This window comes from Sitophilus oryzae, unplaced genomic scaffold, assembly GCF_002938485.1.
Source record: "Sitophilus oryzae breed Bouriz unplaced genomic scaffold, Soryzae_2.0 scaffold_1576_pilon_pilon, whole genome shotgun sequence".
Taxonomy (NCBI): Eukaryota; Metazoa; Arthropoda; class Insecta; order Coleoptera; family Curculionidae; genus Sitophilus; species Sitophilus oryzae.
The window spans coordinates 2,901,917-2,927,166 of NW_022146254.1; the positions used below are offsets into that span (position 1 = coordinate 2,901,917).

The following is a 25,250-nucleotide window of genomic DNA, read 5'->3' on the forward strand; positions in this document are numbered from 1 at the left end:
ATGGCATAATTTTAAAAAAGCCTAAAATAAAACACATTTTGTTTTTATAAAAAATAGTCTTACAGAAACTAAAAAGTATACTTAAAGCAAAACAAATAGGATAAAAATAGATCTTATACAATCGTTAAAGAGGGATATTAGGATTATTTGTTTAATTTATCTCTTTTTACGAAATATATTTAAATGTGATTGTTAACCCGGTAAATCTAATGATCCAACCGTTCGTAATTAAACTACCAGCTGATTACTCTCAGCACTGATCTTGGAACAGCTGATTAGTAAACTACCTAATCTAGGATTTTATTTCCGAAAACCCCTAGTGTAGAAGATAGGAATCGAACTCTCCTTATCTCTATAGTATCCTATAGAGATAAGGATAGTTCCTAATAGAGAAAATAATACAACCAGTAAAACACATTCTCTCTCGTCTGTCATAATTATCGCATACATTGACAACTTATCGTAAATTTAACCTAAAAATAATAACTTTAAGTATCAATAGTGAAGTGATCTCAAACATTTAGCCGACGATCCGTACTTAAAACGTTAAAATATTATTTGTAGAACATATTAATATCAAATTTACATCAATAACTTCAAGATTGACGATATACCTAAAAGGTACCAGAGCCAAAATATTATTTGTAGAACATATTAATATCAAATTTACATCAATAACTTCAAGATTGACGATATACCTAAAAGGTACCAGAGCCGCAAGATATTTAATCGTGGTAAGTATATTTATCTACTACTCGTAGTTATTTTGATAATATACTTGGCCCTTATTTTTTCGTTCAAGGACGTTTTATATATTGGTTTAAGTTTTAACGGAATTTATTTAGTATTGTAAGGTAAGGTTAGAAAATATATTCATGGATATACAGGGTGAAGCAAATATATTTTAGACTAATGTGGGTATTTGGTGTTACCTCCCAGAGAAGAGAAGGCCAAGGGCCTAGGATGGGCCTAGGTAATGGCCTTGTAATGGTTTATACGTGACGCTATCGACTGAGGCAATACCGAGGGCGATATAAGCAACCTTTGTAAGCAACTGATAATAGATTCAAACTGACTATACCGGGTGTTTCTCACAAGTGGCTGACTCATATAGCTGACCCTTGTAACTTTATAATTTAAAACAGGGTAATGGTGTGGATCCAAGAACGGTAAACTAATAGGATTGCTCATCCTCATAAGACGTACGTTCGCCTCTTCCCGCGCTTCAGCTGACAGTTGTGACGTCATTGTAGCCCTTGTCAAAGTCTTCGTGGCCTTATCATGATAGTGTGTATTATTAGTTGCCTATGGTAAACTTATAAAAATAACAGCTGAGAAATTTTGAGTTAATTATTTTGTCAATTTTAAATGTGAAAAAGGTGTCTTTAAAGTTTTTAGAGCTATAGAGTGTATAAATACGTTCATTTTGTGTTGTGGATTGTGACAGGGCCATGTAAGTGAAATATTAAAAATGGTTGCAGCAAAAGTTTCCCAATTATGACGGATGATGGCGCTGATCGTCAAATTTTTGGACAGGGATTTTGCTTACCGACAATACGACGTGAGCTCCGACCGGACCAGGACCAATCAGAATGATCAGTCTGTGGATCAGTCTTTCTTGGACATTTGCCGTGGAAGTGTGTGCAGTGCCTTCTATTAAAAGATCAGCCTACGGGCGAGATTTATGACGTCACGCTAGTTAGATATAACGGATTAATAAATATGTTGTAGAATACATGGAAAACATAATTATTCTTCAGATTTTTGGTTTGTATTTTAAAAATGATATAGTTTACATGAAATATACATAATATACAGTTAATAACTACAACATATATACCTATTTATAGTAATAAATACTTTGGCAAATATACTATGAACCATACAAATGCAGTAAATGTTTTACAATGTACAAATAATGTATAGGTACATAAGATAATGGGTAAAATGTAAATATATTTTAAATTTTGGGGTTTGAAAATCGATCTAATTTAACAAAAAACATTCAATATCTACTAATAGTGATGTATTATTATTTACATTCACAAAATTTATATGTATATTTTGCAAGTATCAATGTTCGAAAAATTATATTTACAAATAATACAATATTATCTAAAAAAAGGTGTCAGCGATGGCTATGAAATGAAGATCGCTAGCATTTTATATAAAATTATTCTAAATTTTTTGATTTTTCTTGGGATTTTTAGGTTCGGGGAAAACGCTGATTTAAGTTTTCATTTGGGTTTTCATTATTTTTATTTGGTTTAAAAACGTTTCGGCTAACTATAGCCTTCATCAGTGTTGTGTCATATGAGAAAAATAGTGTCGAATATAATCAAAAATTACATATACAATATAATTCACACCTCATAATGTTTACTGCAATTAATAAACTAATATAAACTTATCAAAAGATGACCACATATTTTTTAAAATTATTATTCTTAACACTAAAAATTATCTACATTGACTATGGAGTACAGCAGTAAACATTATGTGTGTGGTGTGAATATTTTATATGTAATTTTTTGGATTATATTCGACACTATTTTTCATCATGACATTTTAACACTGATGAAGGCTATAATGTTAGCTGAAACGTTTTTTTTTAAACCAAATAAAAATAATGAAAAACCAAATGAAAACTTTCAGCGTTTTTCCCGAACCTAAATCCCAAGAAAATCAAAAAATTTAGAATATTTAGAAACAAGGTTCAAGAATATCAAATTTTCCAAGATTGTAAAATTCTAGTTAATTATTTTATGTGTACAGTTATTTAGGGAATGTCATCGATGTTCATTTCCAAGCCAACTAGACGCCGATTTTTTTCGATGATACGGTATATTTCTTACGTAAAATGTAAATAACATTAGACCAATTAAAACAAAGAAATATGAATTTCTTAGTATTTTTAGTAACACCTTTATTCTTAAAACTTAATTTTGTATTATGCAAATATACCAATTTTCTTGTTATTTTATTCATATTGTATTCAGCCATCACTTAAATATTTGATATTAATTTGGTATTATAAATAATCAACACAATTCATTAAAAATTACTGAACAAATATATGTTATGCTTGACAACTTGACATACATTATATATTATCAAACAAAAACACATTCTTCTTTTAAACTGTATTAGTCTTGTCTCTACAAAAATCTTTTTAAAAATTTGAACTCCAAATAATAATCTTTTTCATGATCTTTAATACACATATTCTTTATTTTTCCCTAGATCATAATAACTACTTACGTGTTTGAATCTATCGAAGCTGAACCAACAACACTTGGAGTGGAGATTCCACAATATGAATAAAATAAACATACTTGTCCAGTTTTCGTTAATACCATCATGGGAGAATATTATTTTTAAATTTATTAAAGATATTTTCAATAGAATTCTCTTGATTTATAACTCGTACCCAATTTACTTGCTCTTCCGGACACTTTAGGCTGCCTAGTATAACTATCCTTTCCACCAGGAACACAACAAAGATGAGGCATAGCACCAAAAACACATTCCACTTAAGCTTTATTGATGAATTGTTATTAGAGTCTTAAAAAACACACACAAAAATCACGATGAGTAAAAAATGTATGGGCACTTTTAGGTTAAATCACTTAAACAACGTGTAATTTATCAATTTTTCATGCGAAACCGAGAGTGACCATATATCTGGTAGTAGTTTATGTCACTTAAACACCAAAATAATTAGTTTTTTTGCACTACAATAATAAATAATACCAAAAATCATAGAGTTAAAACCAAAAATCAACCGACAAAATATGAAACGGAATCTAACCCAATATCTAAGTATGTACAGCTGATGAAGTAAACAAAAGTCCGCTCCCAGGCTGATCTTTTAAAGAACGGCAGTGGTGTGTGTTAATTTCTGTTGTGATAAGTGTGGTTGTGTTTGCAGTTTGATTTTTCGGTTTTGATATTATGTTAAAATTAATTTTGAAGTATTGTATCACCTGTTTTTATGTAGTAGTACTTTTTTTAGTTCTATGATTGTTTCTATGTTATGATTTGTTAATGTTTGTTTAACAATGTTATACCAAAGAGGTTATACTTAATATACTTATCAATTTGCATAGCCTAACTTTTTTATCAATAAACTTTGTAGATTTTCAGATAATTTTATTTTTAAGACATATTATGTGATTGTTTCACATAATATGTTTTAAAAATAAAATTGCTAATAGCGAATAAAAATAATTAAAATAAAAAAGTGTATTTTACAATTCCCCCCGGCCCCGCACCCCTTTGGCTAACCTATAATGTCAGCTATGTCGAGAGATGGCGTTACGAAAATGGAACCGATTTATTACAAGGAACTTGGGCTTCTTTTTCGTTAGTATATTCTGTGGATTGTGACAAAGTGCTTACTAAGTGCCCACGATTTTGTTTATTAATTATTTTAAAGCAAAATATGGAAGTACTCTAAAAGGAATGCTTGCAAAAGGTGATGCTGGGAACTGCTGTTCTTAAAAATGCATTATCCGAGTATTTAATACGATTTATACAGTTAATTTTCTATACTGCATACATATAAGGTGTTTAAATAAATAAACTAAATAATGAGCGTTTATAATGCACGTATGTGTATTATTGGTTGCCGGATAAGGACTAATAACCATGACAAGGGCTACAATGACGTCACAAAGCGAGTAGTTTTCGCATGCACCTGGCGGACACTTTTGGCTGAATGAGCAGTCCTATTAGGTTAACTGTTCTTGGTGTGGATCCGGTGGCTGACCTTGAAACGAGTTTTTGCTGCATATAGTCACAGACACTACGCATGCGCACATCTTCAATGTTGCAAGATTGCGAGTTATTTTGGAATTATTTTCAGTAGAAAACAAATATGTGCTTTTCAGTGTTTTTTTGTCAATATATACCGTATGATCGAAAAAACGGCGTCCAGTTGGCTGGGAAATGACGATTGAGGACATTTCCCATATAAAATGACAGCGATCTTCATTTCATAGTCATCGCTGACGCTATTTTTTTTCAATCATAGTACGCCGGTATATTATTTATATTATTATTTTAATATTTCGCACAACACGTGAACGCTTATTATGTATTTTCTTAGTCAATAAAATTATATAGAAATAAAACTCTAGATTCCTATCTAGATTATTATGCTACGTTTAAAAAGTGCTTTATTAAAAATTCGGGAAATTAAAAGGGATGGGTCCAAGTTTTTTCTTTTTTTTTTAAATTTTTAAATGCTGTAGCTCCATGTCATGTTCATAATAGTTTTTTTTTAACATTCCATCAAAACTACACGGAGGCCTTAAAGGCCTTTTAATCTCCGTAATTAAAATTGTAGAATCAGCTTCAGCAACATTAACAGTTACCTTGTTTAATTCTGCTTATACATAATATATTGCATTAATTTTTCTGCTACATTAAGAATTCTCTATTCTTACACCTAATTTATGTGATTTTCTTAGCATATATGATTTATAAACCATATTTTTTCTAATGGAAGGATGGAATAGGATATGTAAAATTAAGATATTTTAACATTTATTTTCCAGATCAAGCAAAACTCAACCTTCACCATATTGTCAAGATTTGGCATTATAGGAAACAAGAAATTACAGTAAATTAAGAAAAGAATATCAAAGGACACGATATTAAATACTGTAATGTAGTCTACGATACAAACCATCTCCCTTCTAAAGAGAAAAAGATAAAACATAAAGCTTATTTTAGTCTTATCAACACACTCTTCGATAAAATATATGTCTAAAATTGCTATTAATCCACTAACTTGATATTTTAAAGAAATTATGATACAAACATTAATTATAACCAAAGTATACCTATTATATTAGTAACATTATAGGTAAAATGTTACCTCTATCTGCGATTGACGTGTATTGTTCTATAACAAGACTCGTCATGGTAGTACTTCAAAACATCAATACATATATAATCAAAACTATTGTTGCCTGTAAATAACTAGAAATTAAATAACTTGAAAGAAATAAAATAATTCTAATAAGTTTAAAACCATTAAGAAAAAATCCGTAAATGATAAATTTTAACTCTAATGTAAATATATAAATAAATGTTATTATTATTACAATTTTATATATTCATAATACTTTCATTTCAGTCTTCATTATCCTTATTACCTTAATTTTGGATATCGAGATAAATCTGAAATTATAAAATTAATTATAGAGTTTGTATTATTATTGATTAACACGCAAAAAAAAAATTTCAACTGCAAATAATTCGAAAATAAACTGCAATTTGGCAACATCGACGATGTGCGCTTGCGTAGTATCGATGATAAAATGCAGCAAATATGGGCTTCAAGGTCAGCCACCGGATCTACATCTTTATCTAAAACAGATTTGGTATGTTGGTATATGACATAAATTAGGATTAATATTTGACGTATTTAATTCATATTCAGACAGATCACTTCCTGTTTCACCGGAAATTACTGCAACTTCTGATTTTAAAGTGGCATCCTTGGTAATTTATTATCTGATATATGTCAACTTTTGAAATCTTAGCTTAAAGATCGTATTTTAAATTTCAATCTAGAGTTCCATGGCTAGAGGTTCCATCAAGGAGCCTTGGAAAGATAGATGATCATCTAATGTTTTTCGTGTCTTGTCTTGGCAAGTTAAAAGATGACCAAATCGTATTTTTAATCATATCTCAATTTTTTCAAATGGAACGGGGGTACCTCATATTTGAAAAGACTATATTTTAAAAATAATTTGGTACAGAGATGAGCAAGAAATCGCAAACTGCGATTCAATCGCAGCGATTATAAATTCGCAATCGCTACCTGCGATTGGCTCTCATAGGAAATGCGATTGCGATTTCTTCTATTTGCAAGTTTGAATTTAGGCAACCAGTATTACTATATATAGCTGCGATATAGCTGCTTTATTGCGATTTGTGATTTTGTTTCGATTTGCAATTTTGCTGCGATTTGCAATTTTGCTGCGATTGTGATTTTGTAAACTGGGACCGTGATTTCTATCTGCGAGTTATTTTTAGGAGTTGCGATTTGCGATATTTTTGCGAATATAATTTTGTGGTCCATTGAATAAGCATTTTATAGTAAACTGCTATCGAATTTTCTCTCTGATGTTATTTATTTAGAGAGAAGGTGTTATTTTTTTAGGGCTACGATCATATATACCAGGTGTTTCTCAAGAGTGGTTTACCCCTATAATTTGTTTGTTTGTTTTCTTGATAAAAAACGAGATTTGGTATGTTAGTATATGACATAAATTATGATTGATTGACGTATTCAATTGTTTTTAGCCACTTTCTGTTTCACCGGAAATTCTTTATTCTATAGAAAACGACACTCTGAATAGAATGGCATATTATGGCAACCTTTGACATTTTCGCTTAAAAAATCGTATTTCAAATTTCAGTCTAGAATGTCATGACTGATGGCTGTGTTAACACTAATTTTAATTAAGGTACCTTGGAAAAATAAATTTGATCGTCTATTATTGTTTCCCGCGTCTTGTTCTGGCCAGTTAAAAGATGCCCAAATCGTATTTTTAATCATATTTCAATTTTTTCAAATGAAACGAGGGTGGCTCATTGGTAAAAAAGGCATTTTTTACGAATAATTTGGTTTGGTAAATATTAAAATTGCAATCGCAGTTTCAATTCCGATTGGAGAATCATCGCAGTTTTTCTCATCTCTATAATTTGGTACCACATTCTTGGTATTTCGAGTCAAATTTTCGTTATGAACCGCATGTTACTAATTTAAATAAACTGGAACAAACCATATGCGAAAATGTCAAAAGTTGACAGAGGATATGTCATTCTATTCAGAAAATGTAATTTTTATGGCTATGGAATAAAATAAAAAAATACTGAGAGTGTCATTTAAAAATCAAAAGTTGTAGTCATTTCCGGCGAAAAGAATTGAATACGCCAATCAATCCTAATTTATGTCATATACTAACGTACCTACCGTCTCGTTTTTTAATCTAAAAAAATAAAAAAGTTATAGGGGTGAGCTACTTTTGAGAAACTCCCGGTATTCTATGAATCAGAGAAGAACAATCGTCTCTGCTATGAATCATGAAATTTAAAACATAATTCCACCTCAACATAACCTTTTAGATGTCATTGACATTATCCCATTCTATTCTGATTTGGCTTATTTTGTTGGCAAATGAATTTAAGAAATTCGAATATTTATCAGCTGTTATCATTAGCGTCAAAACAAATCAAAAATTAATTAATATACCTAAAGGTTTAATAATATTTAAATTAATTTGCCATAATACTGCTGTACAGGCACTAGGTTTTGGTATACAGGGTGTTTCAAAAAACATGTGCCATATTTCCGGGGGGATTCCTCACATTAAAAATGAAACGTTCGAAAGAATTGGGTTTATTTGGTTTGGGTTGGTTTTTAGTTCTTCAGTCAAAGAATAAGATTTATTTTTCATATCAACATAGGTCCGATTCTGCTTTGTTTCGTAGCTACACGGGGTTGAAGACTTAATTTTTGTTTTCGATTAATTATAACTTTTTTCTAAGTGCTTTGAGTGATTCGAATAAAATGTTGAGGGTAAAAGTTACATATATTAGTACTAAAGTTACATATATAATATATAATAATAAGTATAAGCTACGTAAGTTACATACTATTTTAGTACTAAAAAAGTTTCGACAAATTCACCAGGGTCGTGCATATGGGTTATCACTGGAACATTTTTCGAAAAAAAAACATGTGCGCCACTGACTTTTTTTGACAGCAAAATTATATAGGCCATTTAATGCCAATTAAAAGTTGTATCTTAATATTTTGTCGATTTCGATATCCTTGATGAGATAAATGCAATTTTGAAAATCACAATTAATAAAATAAAAATAAAATTAATAAATTATTTATTTTATCTAATTTATTATTAAATATTATTACTATTAGTTATTATTACTATTAGTCCAACCTACAGCTATTACAGCAACCTACAGCTATTAGTCCAACCTACAGGCAAATGTTAAGGCACTTAGCAAAACATAGACGTCCAAAATCTCATTCAAATCGAGATAACGGACCTTAAAATATCTGAAAGAATGTGTATTTTTTTAAAGTTTGATGGCCTCTAACGGACAAATGAAAAATTTTGTAGAGGTAAATTGTGTCCAGTGAACTTGTTTTGATTCCAGAAATACTTAGTAGTTCTACTAAGAATCTTCTAGACACCCTGTATACTCGTATACTCACCTTTAATCATTAGAAAATGAATGAAAAAAGGATTGAAGTGAAAGTCAAGATTTCAATCATCAAAACTTCAGATATCAAACTCATTTTATCATACATATGATAAAATGTTTATAACTTTAATCATAGAATATTCTGTTAGGTTCACTTAACACAGTTTTCGGTTACAGATATATTTTTAAAATACTTATTATGAAATACTCCTAAAGTTATTAATATTAATTATTAATTTACAGATGAAGTCCCCTCAAACGAAGTCAATCCGCTTGCTGCAAGAAAAATACGAGGAAAATCGGGACTTGATGTTCCAGAACTTGCTTGCCGATGATGTTCTCAGTGACGTCACCTTCCACTGCAGGGATGGGTTTGTCAAGGCTCATAAAGTCATTTTAGCAGCTGCCAGTCCCTACTTTAAAAAGGTATATCCATATACTTCCAAATAACCAAATGGTTGTAATCTAAATTCGATTTTAGGTTTTCGCTGTGCATTCCGAACCAAAGACTGCGTATATTTTACATGGAGTGACCGTGGGCCAAATGAAAAGTTTTATGGAGTTAGTGTATAGAGGTGTAACAGATATCTCCTCAGACATGATAACTAAGTTGTGTCAGGTTGCAACTGAATTTGGGATAACTGGTATCGTCGATACCTCTATGAGTGATACAGTAAGACGATTTTAATTACGAAATATATAACACATAATCATATCTATGACGTTTATACGTCTAGAAAACCTGTGCAAAGTGCAGACACTTGCATGCATTCTAAACGTAACACCACTGCACATGCACATTGTCATTGGTAGATATGTCAATGGGACGATGATTAGAATCAGTGGCGCATCTAGAGATTGAGTCTGGGAGGGGTAGTGTGAATATTCAAAAAAGTACTAAATTTGAATTAAATTTTTGCTGGAAAGTATTGTAACTGTGGAAAAAATCTACTTGGATTGGTTTGGATATATTATTCTGTTTTAATTTGTATTATTAACTTTTTTGTAACAATTTTATTTTAGACCATATTTTATCTTATTAATTAATTTCTTTCTGGGAGGGGTAATTGTATAGGGCTTGTTTCTCTCTGCAATTTCCTGTCTCACAATGTACCGTTTGTGTCCGGGAAGGGTTCATAGTTTCATAGTTGTCGATTTTCGAAAGAAATCCGTACAAGTATATTATTTCGTATATTTTTCATATTATTGATTTTATGGAAAGCACTGTTCATTAAAATGTTGTATTCTATGTTATAGGGCTTGTTTCTCTCTACAATTTCCTGTCTCACAATGTACCGTTTGTGTTCGGGAAGGGTTCATAGTTGCCGATTTTCGAAAGTAATAATTAAAATAAATTAATTTCTTTCTGGGAGGGGTAATTACCCCCATTACCCCTCCCGTATAATATGCGCCCCTGATTAGAATGATCATTGACGGAAATAGGGAAATAGTACTGGGAGAATTGTCAGCTTAGGAGCTTGGAACACCCTCAAAAAAGAAATACCACTCCTCCCACGCCTTCTGTAGATGACATGCCAAAAATGTACAACTTTGAAAAACACCTCAATGTAGTATAGAGCAAATAAAAAATTAGAAGAGTGAATACTAGCGATGGGAACTATCGAATGAATTAGACTATCGAATGGTTAATGAATGAATGATTTCAACTATCGAATGGTTTTATTCGAATAAAATCATTCATTCATTTGTATATGATGATATATAATGTTTATCGTTGAGCCACGACTATCGAATGCTTTTGATAAATGAAATTTAGTATTCGTTTGATTTTTGTATGCGTCAGTGCATTATTAGTTCTTCTAAATTTTTATAACTTCGCCGTATAAATACTGTGCTATTTTTGCGTTTATTAAAATAGTTAAAATACTAAAATAGTAGTTATTTTTTAATTTTATTATTGACGATTGCGTGCATGTGCAGGTGGTCAAAATTTTTCCGAAAATTTGTGTGGTTTTCCGTAGTCCGATCTTTCAATTATATAATTTTATATGGTATATGGTCTATTTTTTAATGGGAAATTTTGAGAAGTAGCAATTTTTAAGAGAGATGAGATGAACTTACAATTAATTTTAAAAATACATATTTGTATTTTAGATGTTTTAATAATATGAATTAGTTGAACTTAATAATCATATTTAAGTAATGTGGTTAAGTAAATGGTTATCGAACTCAAACTATGGGGTGAGAAAATTAAAATGAAAGTTTTACACGTGCCAATTTAAAAAAAAAAATTAACGATGTTTGTATTTTGTTTATGCTAATTCTCTTACATGTAGTTTTTCGAAGAAATATTTCGTTTATTTTTTAAAAGTAAATGCCAGTAAAGTAAATATAATTTTTAAATAGTAATATAAAGCACCTAATATAAATAATTTTGATTTCTAATTTTTTATTTATATTTTCCTTCCATTACACTGCATGCTTAGAAAATTAATAAATGTTTATATTTTATGATTTTAAAATTTGTTGTTAATATAACAAATTAGTTCTGTAAGTATTATTATTTAATAAACCAACGTTGCCACACACAAGAAATTTAGAGACTATATTATTTTTAAATAGGATCTAATATAAATAATTTTGACATTTAATTTGTTGTTTATATTTTGCTACTACTTAAAAAAAATATTTATATTAAATGATTTTAAATTTTGTTGTTAATAGGCATAACAAATTATTACTGTTATTATTATTTATTAAACCAGTATTTGCTTAAAAACATTAAAAATCATTTTCCTACATCCAAAATAACAAGTATTATTGTAGTGTAACAACAGAATATTAATAAAAAAATGCAGAATATATAGACATAATATCCCTAACTAAATAAAGCCAAACAATAATATTCTTTGCTAATATCAACTAATACCAAAATATGGCAACAGCGCCCTTCATAATGTATTTTCTGTGTAAATACTAGCACCTCAATAAAAAAAATAATGTGTCCTTATCTATATCTGACTCCGCAAAAAATCAGAGATGCCGGCTTCTTTCATAGCATTGCCACCGACCGCTGTCGGGTTTCTCGGAAAGAAACCTACGTCGCCGGGCGACAACTAAAATTCAGTTAATATTTTATTATAATCGATCCTGACGAATAAATGAATTTCATAAATGAATGAATTTTATAAATGAATGGTATTTGCTGCCGAATTACTAGAATACAATATTTCAAGGCAGATGACGGATCTATTCGATAATTTTTATTCGAATAGTTTTCAACGAATGTTTTCTTACTAACTATCGAATTATTCGAATGAATTGCAACTATCGAATGTTTCGATAGTATTCATTCGATAGTTCCCACTACTAGTGAATACCATAACGTGGTATATTGATGCGAGTGAAGTTTATTTTACTTGAAATCACTTATAAAAAAACAACAAAACCTACAAAATCATAAAAATTTCTCTGCGGAAATGCATCATTCTCTTTTTTTCGACAACGAATCAAGTCATCACGCATTAAGCAGCCTGTTTCTGTTTGGTTTCTGAATATTCTGTTGATTCCTTTCAGAAGTGGACTGGATCAAGTCCATAAAATTTAACGCTGTCCGCGATTTTAACGCACGTGCTAAAGTTTATAGCTATTTTTTTTGATAAAATGGATGACAATGAAACAAATGTCTGAACCAATCAGATTATCAGCCATCTGAAAGATCTGATTCTATCGTTTCTGAAAGTATAGTTTGATTTATCATTATTTTCACTATTAGTGGAGTGCCCAGAGACTTTTACCTCGGAATTCAATTACTGTCAATGTATTAATGTGAAACCTTCTGTATTGTGTTTTATAGATAAAATACCAAAATGTTTGTTGCTTTTAATTTTTTATTTTAGTAATTTTAGTAAATTCTTATTTATTTTCTTCTTAATTTTTTTATTTTTTTAATTTGTTTCCTAAGTAAATTTATTGAAATAAATAAATCTAATGCGTAAGCTATATTCTGCTTATATTCTAATCATTGAAATTTTGATTGAAAACGAATTATACAAGGTGGCGCGTCATATACGACGAGGTTTTTGCAAGGAGAACAAAGTTTATATTGAAGTGAAATTTTGTGAGCTTATGTACAGTACGTCTGTCCGTTCTGTAGCTACAGGGTATCCGTGAGAGGGGAAACGGTATTCTCTCGATGTTTTTCGTAAAAAATTAGACAAGGCGTCCCATCAATAAAAATTCGACAAATTTGCAAGTAGTCAATAAAATGAGTGGGCGGAGCGATTTGCGGTGACGTACTCGTCAAGTCGACGTATAAAATATATTGCTGTTTATTTAAATGTTTTTTGTCCGCATTCCTTTCATAGACACAGATCCAGCAGACGTACTGTAAGTCAATTTAAAGCATTTTCTAAAATTATATAGAGTTGTACAAGGTGTCCCCAAAAAAAGTTACACAGTTCAACACCCTGTATATTAATTGATTTTTGGATTCTGGTAAAAAAATAAAGGCGAGTTTCATTAGAAAAGTATATGACAAAAATGTATATTATAGTTTTTGAAATACATTCACCAGCAGGAAAAATGGACACCTTAAAACTTTGATGTATTTTAAAGTTTTATATATTTTTTTCTAGTGGAACGATTTTGATGATTTTTTAAGCAGTATGTAGTCAAATTATTTGAATTTTTAGTATCTCTTTCTAAATTAAACATGAAACTCTCCATCTGTTAATTATACGACGGAAGACAAAATGTTGATATTTTGGTGAAAGTTTGAAACACCCTTTGGAATATATTATAATAGCAAGAAATTTAAAAATCATTTTATCATCTAGATACATCCTTTCTCGATAGTTTGTTTTTTGGTTCATCTTATTAGCTTTATTTTTATTGGAGATATTCGCTTTTGAAGAAGACACTTAACATTTTTTCGTAATTTTTACATTAAGACCATGCCTTTCCTTTTGGTCCTAGTCAACAGATCTAGTAAGTTCTGGTCCGCAAGCACGCCTTTTTGACATAAGAATTGCTTCATTTAATCTTCTTCTTGAATAGTCAAGGCCAGAAATGCAATAATATGTCTGAATAATATACTCTGGGCAGCTCTGGGGTAACGAAATAGGTAACGAACAGAAAACTCAGGATTTATGATGCAATAATCAAGAGCGATCTGTTATTTGGGGCAGAAACATGGAGGTTAACGGAGAATATCAAAAGAAAATTACTGGCGGTAGAAACGGACGCGATAAGGAGATCAGCACGAACATCAAGGCTGGATAGAGTACGAAACTAAACAATCAGGAACAAAATGGGTAGACAGAAAACTATAGTAGAGGAAATAGAGATTGCCCACACGCAAAAGGTACTAAACTGGCTTTCACAAAAGAGGAGGAAATGGGGAAGACCAAGGAAAAACGGGATAGAGGGTGTCAAGAAGGCGATGAGCACAACGAAACCAATAGCGACTAGGCTAATGAAACTTCACAACGTCGAAGGACGTTTTAAAAGCGATTCTTATATATAGTCTTCTTCTTATAGTCCGTTAGTTAATATGTACGTTCCTTAGGTGCAATCCATTATAAATTTGAAAAGCTGGTAAACGGTGGTTTCTTAGCGATAAACTTAAAGTAAGTAGATCGTCTCGATTAGAAGTTCTCATGCGAAGGTTCCTGGACGTCTAGATTGACGTCCCCATGGACGTGGTTATAATTAAAAAACCACTCAGTATACTCTATAGGATTAAGGTATTTTTGGAACCGGAATTTTATAGCAAATTCACTGAACTAAACAAATATAAAGCGTTTCATTTGAAAAACTAAAACTTGAGAGTTGAGAGTAAAAATATATTTGACTCACCCTATATGTATGTATACCCTGTATCTATAAAAAGATTTTTGAAATGTGAGCTACCATTAAACAAAAATTGTGTAAAAGGTTTGGAGTGAAAATCTCAAATAGAAATCCTGATACAGAGCTTTTTCGGAACACGGAGCCATCTTGTATGTATGCATTTGTATATGTGTGTTTATTTAACTACTAAAGTGAAAGCAACGAATTTAAATGGGTAAACTTTGGAATATATCTTATTAACAATACAATGCAAAAAGTTTTATAAAAATTCGTTCACAGTAAATTAATTCCGAGGTTTGTATCCCATTAGGGCTTAAAGCACTCCACTATATTCCTACACCAATAAGTTAGGCTGTTTTTCTTACAAATACTTAGACATCTGACATATGCTGTTGATCTGAATAAGACTGCACGAGGAAGAAAAATCTTATCATTTCATATAGACGTAACGTAACACACTCTAAAAGGCTGAAAGATTTTCTTCCCCTTTATCCCCCTTTATTAAAAATCGAAGAAAACATTATTAATAGACAATGTGAAGTCAACAAATCCCGTAATGACGAAGAAAAATGTACCGATGAACCAATTTATATCTAAAATTTCAAATATTTTCAGCGATAAACTGGTTCAAGTCCAAAAAACTATAAACAAACATTCTTAAAAATGAACACAGTTGTATTTTGAGTTACTTTAGTTTGCAGTTATACAATTTAAAATATAATGGAGCATTGTGTCAAGTTTTCTTCTCCAGTTTGTTTTATTTTAATTAAGTATGTGACATTGAAAAACTTTTAACTCTCAATTTCTCCATAATTATCTTCTATGAATTGATCCAGTTCACTTCTGACTTCTGAACCCCTCAAATATCGGAGATGGAGAACTACCCTCTGTAAAACCGTCTCAGATACTGGTTTTGTTAAAGCCCTGAGCCTGTATGATGAGTTATAACTCAAGGAAGGGGGACACAATAGATCTATAACATAGTAGAAGAAGGGTAGAAGGAAAAGAGTAGTTGCACTCTCCCAAATATTTTTTGCTAGTTTTTACAATCTGTCGAATATCGGCAGATTGCAGAGCGTTTCAGTTGATTTCCGTCCGTCGACATGCGAGGTTCGAGCGTTGCGTCCCAGCACAGAGACGGATTGACAAAAAATGAGTGCCTTACTGTGTGCTGCTATTGGTTGTAGTAATAATTCAAAAAATTGTGCTTTGAATTTTTTTTGAAAGTCATTTGTGTTCAGGTTAATTTTCTCATGACTGATTACTACATAATAATTTGATATTATTTTCCTATAAACCTCAATTTTTTATCGACTTTATTTTGACAACCATCCCTTGCTTGCTGTTTAACGAACTGCACCATCATTGAACAAAAATTTTCTAGTACCGAAAAAAAAAACTGAAAATCCCAGTTTCTTAGAGGAATGGTACCGAAATTACCGGTTCCGAAAAACACCTCCGGTTCCGGAAACGCTATAACGTACCGTGGTTTATAACCGTGGATCGCCCTATACAGGGTCAGGGTGAGTCTTAAATAAGTGAGAATATTGCAAAATATTGGCCAAAATATTATTTTAGGCCCCAGAAATATGAGGATTTTTCTGCGCAATTTTTTTTTAATTTTTGGAAATTTCTTTAGTTTTTAGTTAAAAACATAATTTTTTGATAATATGGTAACTAGGGATCAGAAAAGGAAATTCCCGGTTCTTTGGACATATCAAAGAACCGGGCCTCGAAATTATTAATTCCCGGTTCTTTCGGTACGTTCGGGACTCGGTAACAATAACTAAAAAAATATTCTTTTATTACGTGAGAAAGTAGTGATGCTATTTTCATTGTTCTTGCTTCTTTTCTCTTTTGAAATTTCTGTAATGTTTATTAGCAATTATTATTGAAGTTTAAATGTATTATTTTATTATTTAGTACAATGTGTTGTTCAATGTATTAGTTATCCAAAGAAAATCACCTAACCAATATATTACTACAAAACAAATACATTAATGTTAAAATTTAATTTGTTTTAAATTAAAAAAAAGTTGTAGAAAATCTTTGAAATAGATAATAATATAAAAATATGTCATTAAATATTTTTATCCGCATTTCTTCCCATCAGAAGATTTTCAGATACAGAAGAATTGCTACTTATACGAAATGTGAAAATTTTCTGTTTTCAAGCAAATTTTTACTCAATAATCAATATCATACTCAACTCATATTTTCCTAAATACATCTCTGTGAAACTATGGCGAGTGCCACGACTATAGTTTGCCTAGTTATAGACCACGACTATACAGCTACGTCAGTGGTCACAGAACACGAGAACAAAGTCATATAAAGTGGCAAATAAAGAACAAAGGATTTGACAAGGAGTAAAGCTACTATTTTCCTTATACTATGTCTGTAAGGTCGCGGCGATTAACTTCCCCCTCCCATATAATCTACATCAACATCTACATCATATCTATGTATACAATCTAGTATACATATTTCACCTGTTTCAGAGTGATAAATCCATATCCCCAGGGGGAAGAGACACAAGATTAAGAGGACAAAAACGTGTAGCTGTAGATTTTAGAGAAGAAACAGAAAATTTAAAAATACCTGAAATTGTAATACCCATCAAACGCATCGAATTCGAAAGAAGACCCAGTACCTGTTCAGAAAAATCAAAAAAGTCTGGTGAGTATGTTTTAATTTTCTTCATATTTTCAATCAATTCCGTGTCGAAGTCTATTTTAATTTGAAGGGAATATTTTTAGATAGTCCTTTAAGTCCTTTACCGTCAGCAGTTCCAATCTCGGAGAGTAGTTTTACCAGTCCAGCAAAGGAAATACATTCGCCTGAATCAATAACACTCCGTACACTTGCTCAACGGTCCGCTGCTGCAAGAAGAAGTGGGCAAGGGGGGAGTGGGGGAAGCAACTGGGCTATGAAGCTGAGAAAATTCAAATGCGATCTCTGCCCAGCTAGGTAAATAATTACTTTTTTGGAGTATATTTTTTGTGAGAAGGTAGAATATCTTCTAATCTAGCTCTTAGTAATGACAAAAACTAGATTTTCTTATACCGAGTGCATCTCAAAAGTGGCTCATCCCTATAGCTGTTTTTATTTTCTCTGATAAAAATAAACGAGATTTGGTATGTTAGTATATGACATAAATTAGGATTGATTACGTCAATCAATCCTATTCAATATAATCAATTCAATAGTTTTTGGTCACTTCCTGTTTCACCGGAAACTTTATTCCATAGAAAATGACACTTTGAATAGAATGAGATATCATATGTCAACTTTTGACACTTTTGCTTTAAAAAAGATCGTATTTTATATTTCAATCTACCGGGTGCGTCTCGAAAGTGGCTCACCTCTATAACTTCTTTATTTTTTCGCATAAAAAATGAGATTTGGTATATTAGTATATGACATAAATTAGGATTGACTGACGTATTCAATTGTTTTTGGTCACTTCCTGTTTCACCGGAAATGACTACAACTATTGGTTTTTAAATAGCTAGGTATTTTTTTACTTTATTTGATAGAAAATGACACTCTGAATAGAATGACATATAATAGACAACTTTTGACATTTTCGCTTTAAAAAAATCGTATTTTAAATGTCAATCTAGAGTGCCATGGCTGTGTTAAAACACTAATATTTAATCAAGGAGCCTTGGAAAAATAATCTTGTCGTCTAATGTTTTTCGTGTCGTTTCGTTTTTGTTCTGGCCCGTTAAAAGATGCACAAATCGTATTTTTAATCATATCTCAATTTTTTCAAATGGAACAAGGGTGGTTCATTAGCATATTTAGAAAAAGCATTTTTTACGAATAATTTGGTATACCACACACTTGGTATTTCGAGTTGTTGTTATGAACTGCATGTTACAATCATAAAATAATAAATACAAGAAGTGTCAAGTCAATGTTAAATTATGGAAACAGCGTGGCTGCCTGGGTAACTAATTTTCAGATATGGCGGCTGGGACATTTGACATGACATGGACATGACAATTTCAATTTTATGAAATTTATTTCCGTTTCCTGTTTTTAATGGCGGGCTGTTCAGGAGGTTTAAATGAGGGTTAATATACTTTTTACTCTTTCTAGTAGTAAATAATACAACAAAATTACTCAAAAATATTTATTTGGAATTTAGAACAATGTAAATATGCAAATCAACACAATTAAAGAGCTACCAAACCACATAAACTACTGTATCAATATCAAAATATTTAAATAACATCAGAGATGCTGTGTTAAAGTGAATTAGTAAAGTAACAGTGCACTGACTTACAGAAACTTGAAGATAAATGTTTTCACAGCTTCACGGGCGTAAAACTACTGGAAGCAGAAAAAAGACAACAGGAACCCACGCAAAACCTGGAATCAAAAAAAAATATGTAAAAAAACATAAATATAGGTACATAAGACTTTTGTGAATTAAATCAAACAGGACTTGAATGAAAATAAAATGAATAAAAAATATGATACATATACATCTAATTGTACCTCATTTGTATTATTAAATAATCTACAAAAAAAATAATCTACATACATAGTATTATTGCTATGAAAATACATAATAGGTACCTATGTGATATGTAATTACGCATTTCTGTTCATCTTGTAGATAATTAATGTAGGCTGTAGGCTAATAATAGTTCAATAATCATAATTTACCTTGTGTAACTTGCTTTCAATTGCTCAAAATCACCGATCAGTCTTTAAAGTAGAGATACGGAAAAATCCTTGGTAAAAATATCCCAAGATCCTTGGATCTAAAGCTAAAAAAATATAAAAACAGTTAATATATTACCTATTTTTACATATAATATGGCCCATACCTACTACACGCAGAAACGTCGATTTCATCATTTTCTTCATGTAATTAATATCATATATACTTTATTAAAGTGTTAACAAGGAACTTTATATCACAAAACATCTTTGTACTTATAAATTTCAGCCGAAATATCATAAACAAACTTCCAAGCAAATCTAAAACGGCAAAAATTAAAATGGCGCCCGACCTTGCCAGAGGCCTCGGGAGATGACACATAGCTGACACACAGACAAAAGAAGAGGACGCCGACGTACATAAAAATGTTCCGTAACAGAAATCGACAGAAATCATATAGAAATATTCAGATTTTTGTCTAGGGCAGTCTAGAAGGCCATGCTTTCTGCCTGGGTAGGACCGCGCCACAACTGTTTCCAATTTTCCGGTTTACTGTCACCCCCCTGGTTACAATTTCAAATAAACCATATGCGAAAATGTCAAAAGTTGACGTATGATATGTCATTTTATTCAGAGTGTCATTTTCTATCGAATAAAGTAAAAATATATCGAGGGTGCCATTTAAAAATCAAAAGTTGCAGTCATTTCCGGCGAAACAGAAAGTGACCAAAAACAATTGAATACGACAATCAATCCTAATTAGTCATATACTAACATACCAAATCTCGTTTTTTATCTGAAAAAATAAAAAAGTTATAAAGGAGAGCCACTTTTGAGACGCACCCTTTAGATCGATACATTTTAAAAAACCTGATGTGTTTAGGATCTTTTATAAGTAGTAAAATATGCTTGTCAAAATCATATGTGAATAAATACCTATAGAAATAATACATTACAAGTAATGTATATGCACAAAATATATAACGGCCGTATTCATAGTCGAGCGCCAGCCGCCCGTCGAAAAGAAGCGCTCGCCGAAGATATCTCCGGCGAGCGCTTCGATATCGGGAGAGAAAAAAAGCTCTTTCATAGTCGGCCGCCAGCGCACCGCTGGCTGGCTCAAATGACGGCGCGTCGCCGACAAAATTTCACTTCGGGTGGAGGGTTTTAACAACAGAGAACATGTTTTCTTCCTTTTTTTACACGAAATCGGTTATACGAACTTTAACATTCTCTAAATATTTAAATATTAATAATTTAAATATTTTATTGATATTGGGTAATTTAAATATTTTATTGATGTGTCCATTATTTTGTTATAATTCGTTTTAAAGTAATGAATAATATCTTCGTAATCCTTCACTTATAGCACAGAATATCTAGCTACGCAACAGACAAATACTCGAAATGAAAGAGCTAAAATTGCACAAATAAATTACTAGATGGCGCGACAATATCACAATCAGAATATAACTGGAAATTTTAAACTTTCGGTTTTGGATCGACGTAGATCGACGATACGTCGACGGCCTTGAAGCTCGGCTAAAAATGCACAGTTGCCAGATTCAAACAGACTTTAATTGGCATCCAATTCTTTTTCTGGTGTATAATAATTTCTTTCTATTCTTCGTTTCTTGTCAGATACACTTATATTAATTATTCGTTTGGCTTTTAAAATAGTTTTAAATTTAAGTATATTATTAGAAAACACATGCTCTCAAAATACATTTTTAATATACACTACTTTATTATGTTAACTAAGAAAATAACTTTAACTACCTTTAAAATTAATAATATACAGGGCGATTGATAGTGATTTTTATTAATGCTGAAATGTTAGTAATGAAATATACGTTTAATAATAATGGAAATGATTTATTAAAATGCAGTACAAAAATGTTAATTGACTAAAAAAATACTATAATAACAATTTTTTTCTGTTTGCCACGTTATTTATATAGACCTAGGTAGATTTTAAAAAGTGACACAGGTACAATTAATAATATATTAGTTCGTCATAAAAGTTGCTGTCACGACATCGTACAATAAATTAAAATTCATAAAATAAATTAAAATTATTAATTAAACAAATCTTTATAAAGAAACACAAGTATATCAAATTTGGGCCCAATCGAACGCCAGGAAATGGTATCGTAATATGGTACTACATTATGGTACCCCTTGATATGCTTCATGGTACCATAATATTGCAATGTCATCAAAAATACGCAAGTATAATCAAATATGAGCCCAATCGAACGTCAGAAAGTGGTATCGTAATATGGTACTATATTAAGGTACCACTTAATATGGTACCATATTAAGTACTATTAAGTACACTTAATATAGTACCATAATATTATTATATATGCATCATAGTAGATGCATCATAGTACCATCATATTACAATGTCACCAAAGATACTTACTATACCAAGTATAAGTTCAATCGCACGCCAGGAAATGGTATCGTATATGGTACCTCTATCGTATATGGTACCTCTATGTACTATTATGGTACCTCTTGATATGCATGGTACCATAATATTACAATGTCACTGAAGATACGTAATATACCAAGTTTAAGCCCAATCGAACGCCATGTATCGTAATATGGTACTATATTACGGTATCACTTGATATGCTTCATGGTACCATAATATTGCAATGTCATGAAAAATACGCAAGTAAATATCAAATACTGTACGATATCGAAAAAAACGGCTTCCAGTTGGCTGGGAAAAGACGATCGATGACATTTCCCATATAAATTTACACATAAAATGACAGCGATTTTCATTTCATAGCCATCGCTAACGCCGTTTTTTCCTGATCATACGGTATGAACAAAATCGAACGTCAGGAAGTGGTGTCATAATAGTAGAACAGTACTTATTATATTGTCGCCGAATTACAATCAGAATTCAGGATTCAGTTAGAATCAAACGTCAGGAAGTGATTTTAATTCAGCTCGTAAGATTTAACTCCAATTAACATGGCGAGTTAAATACTTAAACGTTTGAAAAAAGAGCTCTAATCTATTTTAATATGTTTAAATGATGTAGCAAATTTGAAGCTAGGCTTTATCAGGAAATATTACAATATAAATTACACAATGGCAACACTGCATAAAATTCTTTTAAATTTCGTTTGTAGAAAACTGTTTTCTTTTAAATTTATCGCCCTCTGTTATGTAGTAATGAAACGACCGCATCAAAATATCTGATTTGGAGACAGGCTTTTAAAGCCTGTCTCCTTTTGAGACCTACGATTTTATACATGTAACGAGGCTTCTGTTGCGTAGCTAGATATTCTGTGCTTATAGTAAAAAGATTTACAATTTTTTATATACATATTTTTTTGGCTAGGTATATTTTTGGGTCATAATAAAAAGGATATTAAGTTAATAATTTACATAATGGGGAATTCCATAGGTCTGTTCGGTTATTTGAAAGTTTTATGGATTCGTTTTTATTACGTTTATAAATTTTTATAGACCTTAACCTTAACCTATTGGTGCTGTGTTAAGGATTTTAAAATTATTTTAAGGGAAAATATGACCAGAGTAGACGTAATTTATATTTTTAAATTGGCTCTATTTTTGTTTTGTGTAGATGACTGATGTTTTGTGAATTTGGTATATTTTTTCCAGTTTGTGTAAATTACAAAGAGAATTAATGTAATAAACGTAAAAACAATAGGAAAAATAAAAAATTATAAACATAACAAAAACAAAACGATAAAACATTTAAATGGTCAAATAGACGGACGGAATTCATATGCCTCAAATGTAATGAATAATGGCCTCACAAAAATACGAATGTCATCGTTCTCGTTAATCGTCACAATATTATAAATATCCATAATTAATTCAGTTTGCTTGGTGCTTCTTTCAACTAGAGAAATAAACCAGACTAAACTGGCGGGCCGCCCGGAGATGGTAAGGACATGCTCCAGTCGCCGGCCGAAAATCACCGGATGGGGTTTAAACTGCGCAAGTGTTCTTCGCCTGGAGATCGACTATGAAACGGAAAAAAAATGCTTATCCAACCGCCCGCCGCGCCGAGCGGTTACTCAACATGACGGATGTGCGCATGCGTTACTCAGAGAGCGCTCGACTCTGAAATAAGAACGAAGAATTTCGGGAAAGCTCCCGCCAGCGGACGGCTGGCGATCGACTATGAATACGGCCGTAAGAATATCATCCACAGTACGGAGTATATTAAAATAACTGTTGTATAGTATAAAGATATTCTTAGACTAACAGCTTTCTAAAAAAACTTACAGCTTCAACCGAGCATCAACTCTAAGTAGACATCAACTGGTCCACACTGGTGAGCGTCCCTATGCATGTTCACAATGTGATAAGGCTTTTTCTAGACTTGATAAGCTCAAAAATCATATTAAGAGAGTTCATGATGGTTTCGATAATGAAAATTTACAGAGTGGAAACTTTCCATTTGTACGTTATATATTAATATTTTACATACATAAATAATGCAAGTTTTGAATTCGAATTTTTTAGACATTGGGTCATGTAAAAGTCCAAACCTCCGAGTCTGATGAAATCATGGAAGATCCTCCGGTAGTAAGATGGGAGGACCTTGCTCCTCGTAAGCCTACAGTATGTGCTCCATCTACTACAGACAACATAACAAAAATGCCAAAAAAAGAAGCAGAACACATAGTTAGTATTAATGTATCAAAAACGTCAATATCAGGCAGTGGTGCTCCGCAGAAGAAAGCACGAGGAAGACCTAGAAAATCTCCACCAGGTAAATAATGTGCCACTCAATAGACACAATAGATCTATAAGGTCGCGGTGATTAACTCCCCTCCTAAACATTCTACAATGTGCCACTTGTAATGATATAAACAGTTCTATTGTAACTTCCTAACATTTTAACAATCCATATTTCAACAGCTTGTCACAATTCCATCTGAAAATACATACACTCGTTTCGTATTATGGTATTATCTTATTCTTTTATGCCCAACATTAGTTTTGTGTCACTCCCCGGCACACTGCAAATTTCATTTTTGTGCCTAAGTCATGATTGTAGTAAACCCTGTCTTTTAATTTCCAAAATGCCCCTAAACGCTGCTAATTCTGTGCCGAATTTCAGAAGTACGCTTATAGGGGTACTCTATCACTGTTTGTTTATACAAAATAGTTTTTGTGTTTGCAATATTGCCCAAGATTTATAATGTTGATAATGCACATTACCACATATGACGAGGAAGTATATGACAATGACGTTCTACAACAAAAATAAATTGATTTTTCTGTAGTATCTTTGTTGGATGTGGTCTATCGGAACTCACTGGAAAAACTATAGGCGATATATTAGATTAGATTCTTAGAGGTGGCTATCGGCCTGATCCACTGCGACCTTCTCAGATCTATTTTGGTCCTCTTCTGATCCTTAGATTACATTCTCCAGTCCTATCCTTTTCACAAAGTTTAGCAACTTGGAGACTGAACCCTCCATATGTAGCTCCTTGGCAAT

General features: G+C 31.6%; 1 protein-coding gene across 1 annotated transcript in view; it reads left to right on the forward strand.

The window, feature by feature from the left end:
• The first annotated feature begins 580 nt into the window (after positions 1-580).
• LOC115879157 (zinc finger and BTB domain-containing protein 8A-like) overlaps positions 581-25,250 on the forward strand; it is a 28,814-nt gene continuing 4,144 nt past the window's right edge. Inside the window, exons 1-8 of the mRNA XM_030895839.1 lie at positions 581-621; positions 686-734; positions 9,493-9,675; positions 9,731-9,922; positions 17,565-17,742; positions 17,823-18,033; positions 24,028-24,202; positions 24,266-24,515. Of these exons, the coding sequence (XP_030751699.1) occupies positions 9,493-9,675; positions 9,731-9,922; positions 17,565-17,742; positions 17,823-18,033; positions 24,028-24,202; positions 24,266-24,515 (1,189 nt within the window). The 5' untranslated portion in view covers positions 581-621; positions 686-734. The remainder of the gene's footprint in view (positions 622-685; positions 735-9,492; positions 9,676-9,730; positions 9,923-17,564; positions 17,743-17,822; positions 18,034-24,027; positions 24,203-24,265; positions 24,516-25,250) is intronic.